This window comes from Eubalaena glacialis, chromosome 15 (genome assembly GCF_028564815.1).
Source record: "Eubalaena glacialis isolate mEubGla1 chromosome 15, mEubGla1.1.hap2.+ XY, whole genome shotgun sequence".
Classification (NCBI taxonomy): domain Eukaryota; kingdom Metazoa; phylum Chordata; class Mammalia; order Artiodactyla; family Balaenidae; genus Eubalaena; species Eubalaena glacialis.
This window is the reverse complement of record NC_083730.1, coordinates 13,789,621-13,808,621: the sequence shown is the minus strand read 5'-3', so window position 1 is coordinate 13,808,621 and position 19,001 is coordinate 13,789,621. Positions and strand designations below refer to the sequence as shown.

Genomic DNA, 19,001 nt, shown 5'->3' with positions numbered 1-19,001 from the left:
CATTTATGTTAGTTTTTAACATTCATAAGAATATAATTTTTCTTGAATCTGTTTCTTCTACTAGGCAACTAGGCAAACTTTCAAATAAATATAACACTTCTGACTTGGGAACTATTCGGGGACATGTGCCCCTCTTTAATTTATTTGTGAGCATGGGCTTCAGTACTCTTTGATAAATATTCAGTGTCTATAACTGGGAAATATTTTTCTTCTTGTTTATACAGCTCCATCACTTATTAATCACAGTAGTTCTCCCATTCAATTGATGGGGCTTGTCTGAATGTCATTCTTCCAAATTCACTTCCATCTGGGAAATGAAGACTCTTCAGAGCTTTCTCAGCTCTCTTTGTCTCTGAGTCTTAGTGCATCTTTCTCTGTCTCTTTGTTCCCTCCGTGACTCACAAGCACTACAGCACACAGTCCTTCCTGGATTGACATTAAGTTTATCTTTGAGGACTTAGCTTATGTTTATAGAGTAGTATTTTCTTACTAGAAAAGTCATTCTTTTTTTTTTTTAATAAATTTATTTATTTTATTTATTTATTTTTGGCTGTGTTGGGTCTTCGTTGCTGTGCATGGGCTTTCTCTAGTTGTGATGAGCGGGGGCCTCTCTTCATTGCGGTGCGTGGGCTTCTCATTGGGGTGGCTTCTCTTGTTGAGGAGCACGGGCTCTAGGCGTGCGGGCTTCAGTAGTTGTGGCTTGTGGGCTCTAGAGTGCAGGCTCAGTAGTTGTGGCACACGGGCTTAGTTGCTCCATGGCATGTGGGATCTTCCCGGACCAGGGCTCGAACCTGTGTCCCCTGTATTGGCAGGCGGATTCTTAACCACTGTGCCACCAGGGAAGCCCAAGTCATTCATTTTTAATTGTCTCCTTAATAGTAAATGTACATTAAATATCTGTAGGAGGAAGAATATGAGTGGCTAATTCCATTAAAACTGATTAGTTTCATTAAATGCTAGATCTTGAATGTTATCTTTCTATATCAGTCTATAATATTTTCTTCTTAGTGTACTTAAATTAACTCTCGTGTTCATGAAAATCTTGAAGCCATTTCTGTTTTAAATGTAAAATTAAGTTGTGAAGGATATAGCAGAAAAAACTTAGGCTATAACAGAGGAGTTAAAATAGCTTTTTTCCTAGGGTTTTAAGGAAAAAACTCTTCTTCACCTATATTAAAAGGTACATGTGGAGCAGATGTGGTAGTTCTTATCATGATTGCATTACTGCAGGTTTCAGATTCTCTCAATTATAAATTAGATTGTTTCCCTATAATTATTCTCTGTTGTCCAAGTAATTTATCTGGTAAATTTATCTGATGAGTAGCAAAAAAGCCCATTTCTTTAAGACTAAAATGTTTGCTTGTGTTTGTTGCAGGAAAACCTCACAGCACTGGTAGCTCGGAACGGATTCAGCTCTCAGGAATGTATAATGTCCGTAAAGGCAAAATGCAGTTGCCAGTGAACCGATGGACCAGACGCCAAGTTATCCTGTGTGGGACCTGCCTAATAGTATCATCTGTGAAAGACAGCTTGACCGGAAAGATGCATGTTCTGCCACTAATTGGTGGAAAAGTAAGTTTAGAACAAACCAAATACTAACAGATTTCCCAGTGTCATTAAGAAGCTTACTTTGAGTCATTTCTGTAGTAAGGAGTAGATGGGGTTTTTTTTTTTTTTTTTAAAGAATTTCAATTAAAAAAAAATCTATGTATTTATTTATTTTGGCTGTGCTGGGTCTTAATTGCAGCACGCAGGATCTTCATTGCGGCACGTGGGATCTTTTAGTTGCAGCATGGGGGCTGTTAGTTGTGGCGTGCATGCTGTATCTAATTCCCTGACCAGGGATCGAACCCAGGCCCCCTGCATTGGGAGTGTGGAGTCTTACCCACTGGACCACCAGGGAAGTCCCAGGGGTAGATAGTTTTTGACTCATCATTCCTGTTGTGCCTCCACCAGTGGACATTTTTGGTTGGTGGAGTTTTGGAAAATAACAGTGCCATTGGCTCACGTGAAGCCCTGGTTATGTTCACTTCTTAGTACATGCACCTTAACTATGTGACTGAAAATAGAGCAACTAGAATTTCACTGTTATATTTCAGACTGTAGGTGATAAATTATTATTTATGAGAAGATATCTTTTGATATTGTGAGCGTGTATTTTATAGTATAGTACAGTGATCCCCAAGTCCATGACCTTAGGATCATTCAGGCGTGCTTATCAAAGGTTAGACTCTCTAGCAGGAATCTGTGATCCCGCTTTGCCTTACCTCTCTGTTTATTTGTGTTTAGTGACCAGTGGGGTTAGTACTTTTAGTTTATCAATATAGCTAGTCATGATTTTTGAACCTGAAATGCTACTCATTTCAGAGAAAACCTGTGATACAGCTGATAGATATTTCCAACATACTGGCTGCTTTTCTTTGGGCATGTTAACTATTTTATTCCTATCATTTATAAAATATCAACAGAAAGAACAGGATTGCTTAGGAAGATATTACATTCTTTTCTTTGCCAGATTTATTTATAAACTCCAAGCACTGGTAGGGGTATCATTACCATAATTATATGTCAGTATTTCCTGATTTTTAAATGATATGATAATCTGTTAATAAAGGGAAAGGTAAATTTGGATGAAGAATGGGTTTTTGGAAATCGGGGGCATATTAAAAATTTTTTTCTTGATCGTTACTTGATTGTTTAAAAAAAATAGATTTGGCTAGTCTGTGAGGTGTGTTCAGGTCTATTTCATTCACCCATTTTGAAACCATGGCTTCTTAACTTCTGTCTGAGCATTGAAGAATTAGTGATAGTTTATTACTGAAGATCTTGTCCTTTGGATGGATCTGAAAAATTAGTCATCATTATTACTTCCATAACTCATCATTAAAAATGCATATTTAATGTTTGATGCCCCGATAGGTCAACAATCTGTTTCTTTCCTTATGGTGTTAGTCATTTGCATGGGCAAATTTAATATAACTATTTATTAAATATCCTCTGTGGGGAAGCAACTTTGCTTGGCGTCCCAGAAATACCAAGATGGGTAAGTCACCATCTCTGCCTTTGAATAGCTTATAATTACTATCTGGAAATGAAGGATGAACACAACAATATCTGCTCTACGAGAGGTGCAAAAAAATAGTGTGGAAGATAAGTGGAAGAGATTACATTTTGTGGGGGGAATCGGGATTTTGTGATGAAGGAGGTAGCAATTATGATAGAGCTTGAAGGGTGAAAAATCTCTTGACATATAAAGGAGATGGTCAGAAAGATTATTGTGCTCAGAGAAGCAGAGGCAGGGAAGCAGTGGAATGTTCAGGTAAGGTGAGAGAAGATCCAGTTATAATTAGCATTTTTATTCAGAGCTAGAGACTTGTTCTGTTTCCCAGGCCTATTACTGGATGCACTTCTACCATTGAGTGAATAGAAAGTTAACAGCTTCTTTTTCTCACAGACAAAGCTTGTAAAACCTGTTTTGTGCCACACCTTTAAAAATAATTGAGTATGTTGAAAAATTATATTAACCAAGTTAGGAAAAAATAATTCACTCTTTGCAATGTAAGTTTTCATTAATGTTTGTCTTTCCTTTTCTCATTCTGGTCTGTTGTTAAAGGAAAATCTGAGAGTAAATGGAAGGGGTTTTTTGGTTTTTGTTTTCTAATTTATATAAAAGAGCTAGAAATGAGGTGTGATAATCAATTTTGCTATAATTGCTGTGATAATTTTGACACACTACTTGAGCATGATCATTAGTTTACGTTTTCAAATGTAGAATTCAAATATGAAGTTAAATAAAGCTCTATTAAAGTTTAATTGTTGAAAAACATTTGTTTAATAAGTTTTTATTCATGTACAATTATTATATTTAATTTCTTCTTTAAAATTGAACATAAATTTTTAGATAACTTATTTACATTAATACTTTATGTAATATTTGTTAAGCTATGAGGCATAATAAGCTGAGTAACTGTTAACTTACTACTCAGTTTAGGAAGTACAGCAGCATCAATACCAGTGTCTCTACCTGAGTTCTCTTTGCATCTGTCCCATTGCCTCCTCCTACCCCAGAGGAATCCACTGTCCTAGAATATGTATTCATCGTTTGCTTACTTTTTTGAAATAAATTTTATCATATAACTATGTTTTGCTTGTTTTGATCTTAATAAAAAATGGTATCATCCTGTTTGTAGTTTTCTGTGATGGAATTTTTTCACTCAATATTATGTTTCATAATAAGATTCCATATTACTTGCTATATATGGTTTTCATTTCTGTATAATGTTCCACTCTGTAAATGTTCCAAATTTCTAAAATTTCTTAAGTAATTTTCTCGTTGATGGACATTTGGGTTGCTTCTAGTTTTCTGTTATAAATAGTGCTCTTGAGCTAGTCTTATTTTGATATGCCTCCTGGTTTACAAGTAGTTTTTCTAGAGCAGCAGTTCTCAACTCTTGTCGCTGTGCCTGAAGGGGACATTTGGTAATATGTGCAAGTGTTTTGATTGTCAAATGATTGGGTAGTCAGTTGATGTAAGCTAAGTTATGCTGTGGTAACAGAACTCCCAAATCTCAGTGACTTATCATAACAGTTATTTGTCACTCACACTATTTGTCCAGTGTGGGTGGGTGGAGATTTCTTTTTTCAAGTAATTATGTACGAACCCAGTCTGTTGGGGGTTCTTCTCTCTTATAATATTTGTAACACGTGGCTTCCTTTGCTGCTTAGGCAGGAGAAGAGGTAACTGGAGGGTCATTAGCTGGCTCTTGTATATCTGGTTGTAGAAGTGACACATGCCACTTCTGCTCATGGCTCATTGGCCAGAACTAGTCACATGACTCCATCTTAATTACATAGGTTCTGGGAAAAGTAGATAGTGTGTTTGGTTAATACTAGTATCTTTTGCTGCAAGGGGACACTATTGGCATCTACAGGGCAGGGGCTCAGAGAGTAAAATATCATGCAAAAATATTAGACAGTCCTGCATAATGTACACAAGGAACTATTCAATCCAAAATTCCTATAATGACCTCCTTGAGAAATATTGCTCTTAAGAGTGCAGTCACTGGGCGATAGGACATATATGCACATTTACTTTTACAAGATGATATCCAATTGTTTTCCAAGGTTGTTGCACCATATCATGCTCATATCAGTGTACATTTCTCTACATCTTTGCCAAACTTTATTGAGGTATAATTGATATACAACGTACTGCACATTTTGATAACAATTTGATAACTGTATTATACTTCCATGAGCACAATTTGACAGATAGTCCCCTTGTGCTCCTTTGTACCCTTCTGTCCCTACTTTTCTGCTCACTCCTACCCACTCCCAAAAAACACTGCCTGATTTCTGTCGATATGGATTAGTTTAAATAGCATTTTTATAAAATTATATTTTCTCTTTGGTGTATAGAAATGTGGTTGATTTTTTTAGTGTTAATCTTATATCCAGCCACCTTGCTAAATTTTCTTATTTATTCTAATGTCTCTAGATTCTTTGGAGTTTGCTATGTAGCTAATCATCTCATATTCAAATAATGGCAATTTTCTTTCTTCCTCAATACATTTCTTTGTCTTATTGCAATGGCCAGGACTCTAGTACAGTATTGAACAGAAAAAGTAAGGTAAGAGAGTGATATCTCATTATTAACATTGAAGTTTGCCTTACATAAATATCCTTTGTTGGCTTAAGTGAGTTCTTTGTGTTCTTAGTTTGCTTAGAGTTTTTATCATGAATGATGAATGGGTAGAGAACATCATCAAATGCTTTTTCTGCAACTGTGGTGGTAATCATACGGTTTTCTTCTTTAATCTGTTAATGTGATTAATGACTTTATAGTTCCAATAACGTTAAACCATCTTTCCTTTCCTGAGGTAAATCCAACTTTTGTTCTTGATATATGTTTTTCTGTATTGCTGGATTCTGATGCAACATTTTGTTCAAGATAAGTGTTCATGACTAAGGTTGGCCTGTAATTTTCCTTTCTCTTACTGTTCTGATCTGTTTTTGGTTATACTGGCCTCATAGAATAGGCTGGGATCTTTTTCTTCTTTTCTTGTTTGGTGGATGAGTTTGCACAAGTTTGCAATGATCTATTTCTTGGAACTTTGATAAAACTCACCTACGAAACCATATGAGCCTGATATTTTCTTGGTAATTAAAAAAATATTCATTTTCTTAAATGGTAATAAGACTATTTAGGCCTGTTTTTTTTCCCTTGATTTAGTGTTGGTAAAATAAATTTTTCTAAAAATTTGCCACAAAATTATTTATAATAACCTCTTTTTAATCCCTGCTTAATCTGCTGTGTCTCCCTTTTCATTATTAATATTTGTCTTCAGTTGATATCATTGATCAATATCAATTGATATTCAATTTTGTTAGCCTTTTCAAAGAATTGCTGTTTTGCTTTGTTAATGTTCTCTATTGTATATTTGGTTTTCATTTCTTTCTTTTTTTTAATTTCTTTTTTCTTTTTTAATTTTTTGACTGCGTTGGGTCTTCGTTGCTGCGCATGGGCTTTCTCTAGTTGTGGCAAGTGGGGGCTACTCTTCGTTGCGGTGCGCGGGCTTCTCATTGCGGTGGCTTCTCTTGTTGCGGAGCACGGGCTCTAGGGTGCGTGGGCTTCAGTAGTTGTGGCACGCAGGCTCAGTAGTTGTGGCACGTGGGCTCAGTAGTTGTGGCTAGCCGGCTCTAGAGTGCAGGCTCATTGGTCGTGGTGCACGGGCTTAGTTGCTCCGTGCCATGTGGGATCTTCCCAGACCAGGGCTCGAACCCGTGTCCCCTGCATTGGCAGGCAGATTCTTAACCACTGCGCCACCAGGGAAGTCCCGGTTTTCATTTCGTTAACTTCTGCTTTTTATTATCACCTTCATTCTGCTTGGAGTTCACTTCGTTTTTGTTTTTGCTATTTTTTCCCTTAGTTCTTGAGATACATGCCAATTAAATTAATTTTCTGCCTTCTTTTCTAATATGAGTATTTAAAATTATAAATTTCCCTCTGTGTACCTGCTTTTGTTACATTCCATAAATTTCAGTACATAGTATTTTTAATGGTTTAGTGCTAAGAATTTCTATGTTTTGATTACAAATTCTTTTTTTTACCTGTGAGTTGTTTAGAAGTGTATTAACTTTCTAAATGTAGATTTTTAATTGATTTATTATTGATTTTTAACTTGATTTTATTTTGGTCCCAGAATGTAGTCTGTGTGATCTTTCTGAAGTTTTTTACACTTTCACTGTGACTTGGTTTGTGGTCAGTTTTGTAAATGAAATATAGGAAACATTCATTCTGTAAGTAAAACGTAAGAGTTTGTGTAATATCATGTTACTTTATCGTTTGGACTTTTTCTCCTTATGAAGAATTTACTAGGAGTGGAAATTTGATTTGACAATATCGCTGCATTATTGGGACTTGAAATTTCTTATGGTAGGGTTTTATTTCAGGTTAATCTCAATTTCACAATAAGCTAAAAGAAAAAAGCTTATTTAACATGCTTGAAGACCTCTTTTAATAAAAGGTTGTAATTCAGAGTAATACAAAAGTCCCCTAAGTAAAAATTCACCTGCAGTAAAAATTCTTAAGTAAAATCTTCAGTAAAAGCCCTCTTTAACAGGAAGTAAGAACCTCAGCACCCTATTGTGAGGGTATAGAAGGATAAAAAAGGGAGTCTGTTACAATTTTAAACAGGAAGAAGACAATTTCACTATTGTGGGGAAATCTCTTGAAGGTAATATTCCCCTTTTTGGTTTCCTTGTAATTCAGATTGGTTGGTCAGACTTAGGAGCTTACATGCTTTAAGTAGTAAGAGGCACACATAAAGAGATAGATGCAAAGCTGTGCAGGCTCACTGGTCTAAGGGACAGTTAATGAGCTCGGTAAATATCCTGCTTTCTGACATGTTTTTGTCACTCTTTGTTTTTATAGGTAGAAGAAGTGAAAAAACACCAGCACTGTTTAGCATTTAGCTCCTCGGGACCCCAAAGCCAGACTTACTACATTTGTTTTGATACGTTCACAGAGTATTTAAGGTGGCTTCGACAAGTCTCCAAGGTAAGCATTTAACCAAGAATTTTGTTCAGCTTCTGGCTGGCTAAAGAGTTGCTTCTGCTTTACAAAATATAGTTATACACTCTTTTTTTTTTTTTTTTTTCAGATACTGCCAGTAATTAGCAATTTTCAGGCTTTTTAAAAGCTCATTTTGGTGAAAAGTAACTTTTTAAAAATTGTGTTTTATTTGCCCATTTTGTTTATACTTAAAAAAGAATTCAGTGGGTAGACTGTCATTATTATCTTAATGTTGTAGTGAAGGAACATGAGGTTGAGAATATTTAAGGGACTGGCCCAGGGTAGGACAACTACAAAACCACAAAATACCCAGAGAATTGTTACAAATTTCCCCTTTTCCTCTGACCATTTTTTCTTATAAGCAGTCTAATCTTGTACCATCTCCCTTTCACCTTTTCAATTTCTGCCTTTTGAATGGTTTGATTTCTTTTTTCGTCTTAATTATTTTTACCATTTTATAGTCCTCTGTTTAAATAAGATTACCATGACCCATGAAACAAAATACCTCTGTGTATGTGTATGTGTATGTGTGTGTGTGTGTACTGGAACCCACAATAAACTGATAAATAAGATAAAGAAATGCTGGTATTTCAGGTGCTGTGTGTGAGAACGTTTTTATATCACATTTGTAGAATTATGTACAGTGGGTTAGATGGCAGTACTTTGTGCCTTGGTTTTGGGTGTGTTTATGAAATGATGAAACCTCCCTAGGGTGCAGAAACATTACGGTGGAATTTGCTTTCATATTTTTGAATTTATAATCCAATTTGTTATTCAAGTTCAGTGTGATTCAGACTGCTGCATGATGTAATTATTTGTCAAGTGAATGAATAAGGAATAACTTTGTAGAGCAGTTAAGAGAAAATTAGAGAATAATGTCTAGAAAGTCTTTTTGACATACTGGGCTCATTTGAATTATCAGGGGGAGAAAACTGTGTTCTCTGATGATACAATATACTTAGGAACATTAGTTTCTCCTTTTAGGAAGAAGCAATGGACAGAGTTTAGGTTGATAGGACTTTGAATATTCTCCCAACCTAGTAGGCAAATGGAGGTTCTAAACGTACAGGACAGCACCCCTACTAGAGAAAAAGGGAAAGATGACACTTCTCCTTCAGACTTGCATGTAGAATTAATGTGGTATTAGAGGCAACTAGTATATCTGTCTAGTTGTTTTAAAATTACTCTTGTTGTTGCAAATGTGAGGAGACAAATATTATATAATATCGTGCTTTTAACATTAAGTGGTTGTATGGGTTCAAAGCAATAAGTCAATGGCCCATACTCTATTCAGAATAAAATGCCAAACTATGGTCAAACTGCAGTTTAAATTTCTGTCTATATGGAGATGTTGATTTTTTAAGTAAACTTTTTTTTTCGGAGTAATCTTCTATTTACAGAAAAGTTGCAAGGACAGTATAGAGAGTTTCTGTATACTCCTCACTTGGTTTCCCAGACATCTAATATTACCATGATACATTTGTCAAAACTAAGAAACCAACATTAGTACGTTACTCTGAAATTATTTGGATTTCACTAGTTTTTCCATTAATGTTATTTTTCTATTCCAAGATCTAATCCAGGGCACCACAGTGCACTTGGTTGTCATTTCTCCTTTGTCTGCCCTGATCTCTGACAGTTTTTCAGTCTTTCTTTGTTTTTCATGACCTTGACAGTTTTGGGGACGTAGTGGTCAGGTATTTTATAGAATGTCCTATGTGGAGATGTTTTGACCTTTTATACCAAATGCAGTGTAATAGCTGCTTTACATTCTTTTTCGAACAAGTCAGAGGTATAAATTCTTAAACAAACATGGATAAGGATGTAAATAAAAGTTTATGTAAATTATCAAGCTTACCAATGACAGATTGCTTTGACTGAAACAATAATAACAGAAAGATGAGTAGGTATTGAATTTAATAGTCTTGTATATTAAACATCCACACAATTGATAAATCACTGTTCTAAAGCCAGCAAGCATTTATTAAGCACCTTCTGTATGTCAGGTATGTATTTTATGCACTAGGATACAGCAAAGAACAAGTCCAGTTTCCCTCTCTGGGTAGGGCTTATACTGGAGAGACAAATGATAAATAAGTAAACAGAGAAGAAAGAAAATATCAGTTAATCATCATGCTATAATACAAAGTGATATGACAGAGAATGATGGGAGAGGAATAACTCTGAGGAGGGGACATTTAAACTGATACTTCAGTGAACGAAATATCTGATTATTTGACGATCTGGTGGGGGTAGCTTTGCAGGTAGTGGGAGAAGGGAGTGAGAGAGCCCTAAGACTGGAAGGAGAGATGGTGAAGGTCAGAGAAGACAAGGGTCTTCTGTTATAGAAGAGGATGAAAAGTCTGGATTTTGTCATTGGCATAATGGCAAGCCGTTAAAGAGTTTTCTTCCAGAAGGTTCCATGATCTCACATCACATTGGCTGTTGTGTAGAGAATGGATTGTGGAGGGCAAGAATAGAAGCAGGGGGGCCTGACCGTCAAGAGGCTCTTGTGGTGTATTCTAGGCAAGAGGTGAAGGTGGAAATGGAGAGAAGTGAACAGATGTGTTTTGGGGATCAAGTGACAGGTTTACTGATAAATTACATAAAGAGCATGAGGAAAAGGGAAACATAAAGAATGGCTTCTAGGTTCTTTGAATTGCTGTGTAGATTGTAGCCTCAGTCAGAAACCATAGCACGAATTAGACTCCATATTTGCCCCTTTAAAACTCTAGCAAAATACAGTTCTTCACTTCAAAGAGCTTCTGTTCCTAGGGAGACAGCAGAGAGGTGGAGTGCAAGAGGAAGATTATTAAATATCTCTTAAATAAGGTGTGAAAAGTGTTGATTTCTAACTTGTGGCAGGTGATTGTAAGTGTCAAGTGTTAGCTTGGTTAGTACTCTTCCCTGTTGCTGTTTGGTTAATGTGCCATTTCTATGGTCTAATAGGGTGGTGTCTCTGTAATGAGGCTCTCACTCCGATTATCCAAACCTTGAACTGGTTCAGACATCAGACCTCTCAGTAGGAGGGGGTGGGGGGGAGAATTGTGACACAGGAGCACATGATGGTGGCAGGATGAGGAACAGGAATGTTGGTGTGAGTTTCCCTTTTCCCTCATTATTGTATGGCTGTTAGGAACCATCTGGTAGGTACGTGCTGAAATGTAATGTAGCTACACACATGTACATACACAAGACTGCAGCTTACATTTCACACTTCCAGGAGGGAGGGGGGACTTTGAGTTAATTACCTTAGATTACTAGTATTAACAAGTACTCAACTGGTAGTTAACTGATGTTAACTAGGACAAACTTGAATCAGAACCTTAACCTCCCCTCACTTCAGAACGGCTCTGAATGTCTGGGGAGGCCAAATGGTGTAGGAGTAAAGAGTTTGAGTCTCAGCTAAGGAGACCTGGGTTCTAACATTTACTGGTCGTGTGACTATAATCTAAGTTTCTAAATATTAAGCCTTTTCATTTGATAAAGGAAATAATAATAGCACTTACCTCTTAGTGCTTATATGAAATATGCATGTCATGGACTTACACTGGCACATAGTAAGTGCGTGTGTGTATGTATGACTGACTAAATAAATACATAAATAATTTTATGACCGTCATTCCTGCCATCATCACTGACTGGCTGGACAATATATTTTTTAAAAAATATTATCTGTTTTTATGTTTATTTTAAGCATAAGACACACATATGCTTAGTTTATCTGAACAAGGAACCTTCTGCTGCTCTTAACCAGGACAGCAGCCTTTTAGGGTAAAGTAATTAAGCATGGCAGACATTGGGGAGAAAGAAGATTTCTTCCTGAAAAGTCAGGGGTAGGGGATAGAGGGCAAATATTTTAATAAATGCAGATTTTAGATACAGTGTCTTCCTTTTCTTCAACCCTTAAAACCAGATACACATTTCAAAAATTTTTAGAAGTTGTTATACTTAGTGAATTAAAGGGGAAATGAGTTGTAAGGGTCTGATTAAAGAGGTTAGGTATTATAGGAGGAATAAGTGCGAGAACTCCCTATTTGGGTATGAAACCCATATAAAATATGGCCACACTCTTTAAACTTTGTATGTTGAGGAAAATCCTATGATAGTGTCTTTTCCTTTAACCTCACATCCTGGGAGGGTAGGTTGGGGCTGCTGGAAAGAGGATTAGAACTCAGTCCCTTTGGGATAATGTGTGTATGGGAAGCGTGGAGTGGCACCGGCTGACGGTCACAAGCCACTTCTGCTTCTAGCTTCCCCTTTCCATTGTCTGTTGTTCCTTATATGTAGGTCTTAGGAAGGTATACAGTTTAGTCACACTCAGGGTTACTATGGAAACAGTTTCTTTTTCTTTTCTTCTTATTGAGGAACAAAACATTCACAGAATGGATTGTCCATATCCTGATGTTTAAATGAGGATTCATTTTAATAATTGTCTGAAAGAAAGACAAACCAACAACAGAAAGAAATATCTGAGTTTCTGATTCTTAATGACCATCCTCACCCCAGGGTGGGAAGACAAAAAGAAGCAAATTCCAATGATTTTTGAATTAAAATGAATTAGGTAATTAATTTAAAATAAAAATTCTTTATTTTCAGTTTATGCTTCTGGATCTTAGCTACAAGAAAAATGTTATTCTTTGTTCTAATTTTTTTAGTTGACTTTGTGAACATATATAAAAGGTTATTAATTAGCCGTGTTCTACCAAGACAGGCTCTTATATACTTATTATTTTTTAAACTTAATCTTAGCCCTTAGTTTTGCTTGCCAAAATAACACCCGAGGCTGTCCCTTTAGAGTTTTTAATTTGGGGCGGGTGTTAGTGGTAGTTACTGTGGAAGAAATGGCTCCTTTGGGAGGATTACAATGGTGATTTTAAAGTCATCCCTGAAATATTAATGCACGGCACGCTTTAAAAATTCAGCAAACATCCTGTTGTATGCTGTGTAGAATGGACTCTGCTAGCTCAACATGGGTACCTGTCCAGCGTGTCTTCAAAGTGGTTGGTGGGGCAGTGATGCGAGGGCGAGGGTAGTAGTTGAGGGAAGAACAGGAATTGCAGAAGTGCTCCAGTCAGGTGTACGAGTGACTTTACAGAAATGCTGCCCCGGCTGTCCCTCTTTGTGGCCCACTTTTTGGAGTACATTGGTTTTAGACATGTTGATTGATCCTGTGGATTCTCTTCAAAGTTAGTCTTCATGTGAATCTATAGCCTAAGTCGTACTTATTTTTAATTTAAAGTCTTAGTCACTTCTGGGACACTGTATTTCCCACATTAAAGTCTGTTTCTTGATTTCAAGGAAGCTTAAAAGGGGATTTAGATCACTGATTTGGTGTTGTGCATGAATGTGGGGTTATTTGTTTGTTTTTGTTGTTTTTTTCCCAAGTGAAAAGCATTTATTTATTATTAGTTAATTAATTAAAGTATGCATGAATGTGTTTTTAACTTTTCATTATGGAAAATGTCAAATATTTAGAAGTAGAGATAATACGCACATACCTATTACTCAGCTTTCCCAATTCTTAGCTTGTGGCCAGTTGTGTTATATGTATATGTTGTATGGCCCAGTGGTATAAGTTGACGCCTCTTAAGGCCACTTAGTTTGTCCACATATCTCTTTCCTTGTTGATCAGTGGTTAACAGGCTGGCAGTTGCCAGTGATGGTGGCTATCACAGTGCTTATCTCTCTGGCTATCTTTCTTTTAGTATTAATCATAGTATTTTAATTCTGGGCCATCTTTTTTTTTTTTTTTAAATGAAAAAAAGTCACCACGTTAAAGTTTTGGTTGCCGTGATATTTTGGTTCACCCTTAATACGCATAGTGTAGGCAAGTCAGGGCAACATCTCATGCTGAATTAAAGATCACGTGAAATGATGAGTAAACATCACCCTTTAAATAAGAATAAGATATATGGTGAATCACAGTTGAACTTTTGCTTTCATGTGCTTAAAAAGAGTGTTTTATTGTCCAGATTTTACTCAAAGAATACTTCAGTAATCATAGAGTCAAATCAATCTGGTGGAATAGGATTGTTTCCAGCATATAAATTTGTGTCATTTGATGTAGTTGCAAGGAACCCTTTAAGATCACTTAGTCATCTTTTGCACATATTTACACATATTTTGTCTCTTAATTTGAAGTGTAATTTAGGGAGTATTCTGCTTTTTGTCAGCATGGTTGGTCACTTGTCTTTTAGGGATTTTGCTGTTGCTGGTTACATTGGGGTTATAAGGGTAAGAAGCTGTGCTCTCAATCCTGTTCTGCTAAGGAGTCCAGGGCTTAAAGGGGCTTTTTTTGGAAGCCCTCCCTTCACATTTTATACCCATTCTTTAGATAAAGAATCAAGGGCCGTTTGACCATGACAATCTAGCAAGTCTATGGCAGAATCTGAAGTAGAATTGAGGGTCTGAGTGACATGGATTTTAGTTTACAAAATGTCACCCCAATCCCTAGAAAATTGGTCTTGTACCAATTCTGTAGTGAAGATATGAGAAAAGTTTGGAAATTCAGTGTATGAAATATTTAGGTACAGGAAGCTTCAAGGAGGTAATGAGCAAGCTGAGTTTGAAGGATGAATAGGAGCTCACAACAAAGAGAAGGGGAAAGAGCATTTCAAGGAGAGATAAAATATCTACAAAGGTACAACTGTGTAAAATGTAAATGTGTAGTCATATCACAGATGTCTGAGCAATGTGAAAAAGGAAAAAATGGAAGCTAAAATTAGAAAATACTGTCCAGGACTTCCCTGGTGGTGCAGTGGTTAAGAATCCACCTGCCAGTGCAGGGGACAGGGGTTCGAGCCCTGGTCCGGGAAGATCACATGCCGTGGAGCAACTAAGCCTGTGCGCCATAACTACTGAGCCTGTGCTCTAGAGCTTGCGAGCCACAACTACTGAGCCCATGCACCGCAACTACTGAAGCCTGTGTGCCTAGAGCCCGTGCTCTGCAACAAGAGAAGCCACCACAATGAGAAGCCTGTGCGCTGCAACGAAGAGTAGGTCCCACTCGCCGCAACTAGAGAAAGCCCGTGCACAGCAATGAAGACCCAACACAGCCATAAAAAAAAAAAATCTTAAAAAAGAAAAAAGGACTGCCCATCTGGATAGTATCCTGCTCATTCCATTTTACTTTCTTGGGAAAATTTGACTATTTTACCAAACATCATAATTAACTTTCCAGTATAGTAACACAAAAATTCATATTGTGGAATCTTTCCTTATTATAGATATAAATAGTTTATGAAATTAGGGAATTTAGAAATTCTGCTTTGAATTTAAACTAAAGATAAAGTATTTTGGATTACATTAAATTTTGTTTTTCTAATACATAATACTGTGATTTAGTGAAAATATTAAAATGGTCTCTTTGCAATTATAATTATGCTTCATCTTATTTCCACATTGCTAATCCCTTCTTTTTTTTTCTACAGTAACTATTGGTTCTGAAATCCTAGTGAATATATTCCTAAAGAAGGGGTTTCTCCTTCATTCTAAGTCACTTCCATTTAAAATTATTTAAATTTATTTTCTTCAGAGTTTTTCAATCCACTTTTATACAAATGAAAAAGATACCTAGTTTGCTTACTGTATCCTGACAGAGGCAGCATGCTTTGTGAAACAGTGCTGACTTGTGTACTTTACATGTTAAACTCATCCCATGTGTCTCCATCTTCCCTTCTTCTGTCTTCCCACCCTCCCTCCCCTGTTCTGTCAACGGCTCTGTTGTTGCTGGGGGTGCAGAAGGTAGTGAAGGGGGAATGAGAGAATATTTATTCCACCGTTTCTCTGTGCTAGGCATTCTTCTAGGCTCCACTTCTAGCGTCAGGACTTCAGCAAATGGAAGAAATGTGTTCCTCATGTGTATTTTATCTGTATGTTGTTATCTTTAGTAAAATACATTTTAGGTTTTAAGGGAGGAACATACAGCTGTGTTTTTTTGTTTGTTTTTTGTTTTGTTTTAATAAACTTATTTATTTATTGACTTTTGGGTGCACTGGGTCTTCGTTGCTATGCACGGGCTATCTTTAGTTGTGGCAATCCGGGACTACTCTTCGTTGCGGTGCGTGGGCTTCTCGTTGCGGTGGCTTCTCTTGTTGCGGAGCACGGGCTCTAGGCACGCGGGCCTCAGTAGTTGTGGCGCATGGGCTCAGAAGTTGTGGCTCGGGGGCTGTAGAGTGCAGGCTCAGTAGTTGTGGCACACGGGCTCAGTTGCTCCACGGCATATGGGATCCTCCCGGACCAGGGCTCGAACCTGTGTTCCCTGCATTGGCAGGTGGACTCCTAACCACTGTGCCACCAGGGAAGTCCCTACAGCTGTGTTTTAAAGTTACGGCATGTTATTTTAAGATTGGGAAGGGCCCTTGTAAAGTAGTCGCCAAAAAGGTAATATTACTTGTAGTTTTCTGGAACAGTTGCCTTAACAATTACTTGGCATTTTCTTTAAAAGTGTTCGTTAACCTTAAAGTCTAGTCATCATCAAGTGGCTCTTAGTTGAGAGAATTAGAATTTAAGATTTGAGAAGGACCTTGTGGACTCCCAGACTTATCTCCCTCCTGGAAAAGGTCTACAGCCTTTCAGATACCTATAGTGTCTGACAAGACAGCTCTTCCTTCGAAGTGAGCTGAAGTCTTTATCCTTATACCTTTGACTCACTGACCCTAGTTTTGCTGTCTGGTTTAACAAAAGATAATCGTACTCACTCTCCTATTTGATAACCTCTAACTATTGAAGTTTCTATGATTTCTGTGCCCTCTTAGCAATCTACTTTTAGGAGAAACATCTCTGGTAATTCCAACAATTTCGTCATCACTTGGTTTCCAGATCCCTTCTCTAGCTTTTTCCTTTGGGTGCTCTGCAGTTTCTTGATATACCTGCAGGTACTATCTGATGAGCACAGAGTATGTGACCATTGTTTTCCTTGCTTTAGACATTATGTCCAAAGTGAGTTAGTTATTCATTCATGAGGTCAACACCAAAATAAAAAGACTCTTTGTTTTTCCCCCAAATTGTTAATAGATATATTTTGTTAATAATAAAATCATTTAGCTGACTGAATTGATGCAGTAGTGACAACAAATAGTGATAACTAACATTTTGGTAACTTTTTTCTGTGTGCCAAGCGCTATTCTAGATGCTTTATAGTATCCCTGTGAGGTCGGTGCCCGTAACATTGTGTGAGGTCGGGCTTTACAACAAAAGGAAATAACCTTTGAGGAGATATTATCATCTCCATTTTGCAGATGAGGGAACTGAGATGTAAAGTATCCAGCACTGCTTTATGCAGGGAGTTCCTCTTCCTTGCTTTTTCTTTAATTGTACTTCCAATGTTTTACAGTGGCCTGAAGGGGCAAAACAAACCAAGATTCAAATAATAACTGAGATTTACTGAAAATGTCAAAGAGAAGTACTTCAAATACACAGTTGTCAGTAGAATCCAGGCAGCTCAGTAGTAGAATAAAAGGTGATTTACCAGGCAGTCTATTGACTGGGGTGTGCTGCTAAGGACACTTGAGCATAGCCACGGATCACTGATCTTCTTAAATAATGACTAAGACGTATTTAGGAAATCTGAGATGACTTCTGAGTCACCCAAAGCAAATTAAATTGGTTTCAGTGTTGAGGGGACTACTGTTGTCTAACTTCAAAAAGTGGTCAAGTATTGCTATATCAGGAACTTAGCATATATGATTAACCAGATCTCTACATCTGGTCGTCTTATATTTTGAAGTTAAATCATTTTAATCTGAGTGTTTAGACCAATGTAAAAATACATAGTATCTTAAGAGTTTAGTTTCCGTGATATATTTACTTACCTTGGAAGACCTCAATATTTGTAACCCAGAGTATTGGATTATCTACAACTGCTCTGAGCAGTTAAATTCTTCTACTCACTGGTCTGATTTATTTTATAAAGTAAGGAATACTGGAATAATTGAAAAAATATCAGTGAACTCTCTATGTTAAACATACCAGACCTTGTATGTTAGACTGGTACTTAACCAATGAGGTGTATGTGTCATTTGTATTTTAAATGGAAAACAAGTAGCCTGTTTCTAAGAGAGAATCATTTAAGTGTGTATTTATGTTACTTCTTTTAATAGAAAGTTAGAATGTAAGTTTTTTGTGGTTAGCAATCTTTTCCCTTCTCCTTTGTCGAGGAGATGCTCCCTTTGGGTGAATGCTGCTGTGATGGAGCTCAGAGACACTCTCAGGTGGTCATATTCTAAAGAGCTCGTTTACACATATTTTGCCAATAAGGAAATGAGGAAGGAACTCTGAGTTCAGATTTGATCTCCACCCAAGCCAAGCTCTATTTTTCTGTTCTTACTGAGAAACACAATGGGCTTTGTGTGTGTGGAAGGAAGATGACTGTTAGAGGGACACGGTTAGTGATTCTGGAGGCTGCGGGTACCATCTTCTCCGAGCCTCTCACACTCAGAGAGGGTGAGGTGCCAGGTGTGCGTTTCTAGTTTAGGCTGTACCACGAGCTCATGGGACACATCCTGCAGCTCTGCCTGCTCCTGATGGTGCAGTGCCAGTCTCTGCACTGGTGCCTGGGAATACCTGCCCATCTTGGCACGTGAGGGGACCGTCAGTGCTGGAACGGCCTGGGGAGCTCTGGGGTTTGTGTCCTCTGCTCTGTGTGTTCCTGCATGTGCATTTTGGAATTATACTTGTTAGATGTCTGTGCCTTCAAGGGACCCATTTTTTGAAGACGAAATGTGCATCTCTCCAATATCAAGTCCAGTGTCTGTTTCATAAAGACAAATGGTAGATACATGTTGAAAGGTGCACTCATCCCCTCTACTCACCTGCAAAGAGAAGTCGAGACGCCTAGGAGGAACTCTTAGTCTAAATTTCTCAATATTGTTTTTCTTTATTGTTATAGCCTGGTGCTTTTACAGTGAGCCATGTGTTTTATTTA

At 37.3% G+C, this 19,001-nt stretch overlaps 1 protein-coding gene across 1 annotated transcript in view; it reads left to right on the top strand.

Annotated features, from left to right (window-relative positions):
- PHLPP1 (PH domain and leucine rich repeat protein phosphatase 1) overlaps nucleotides 1-19,001 on the top strand; it is a 212,107-nt gene that overhangs the window by 105,588 nt on the left and 87,518 nt on the right. The window contains exons 2-3 of the mRNA XM_061169910.1: nucleotides 1,376-1,572; nucleotides 7,934-8,059. Of these exons, the coding sequence (XP_061025893.1) occupies nucleotides 1,376-1,572; nucleotides 7,934-8,059 (323 nt within the window). The remainder of the gene's footprint in view (nucleotides 1-1,375; nucleotides 1,573-7,933; nucleotides 8,060-19,001) is intronic.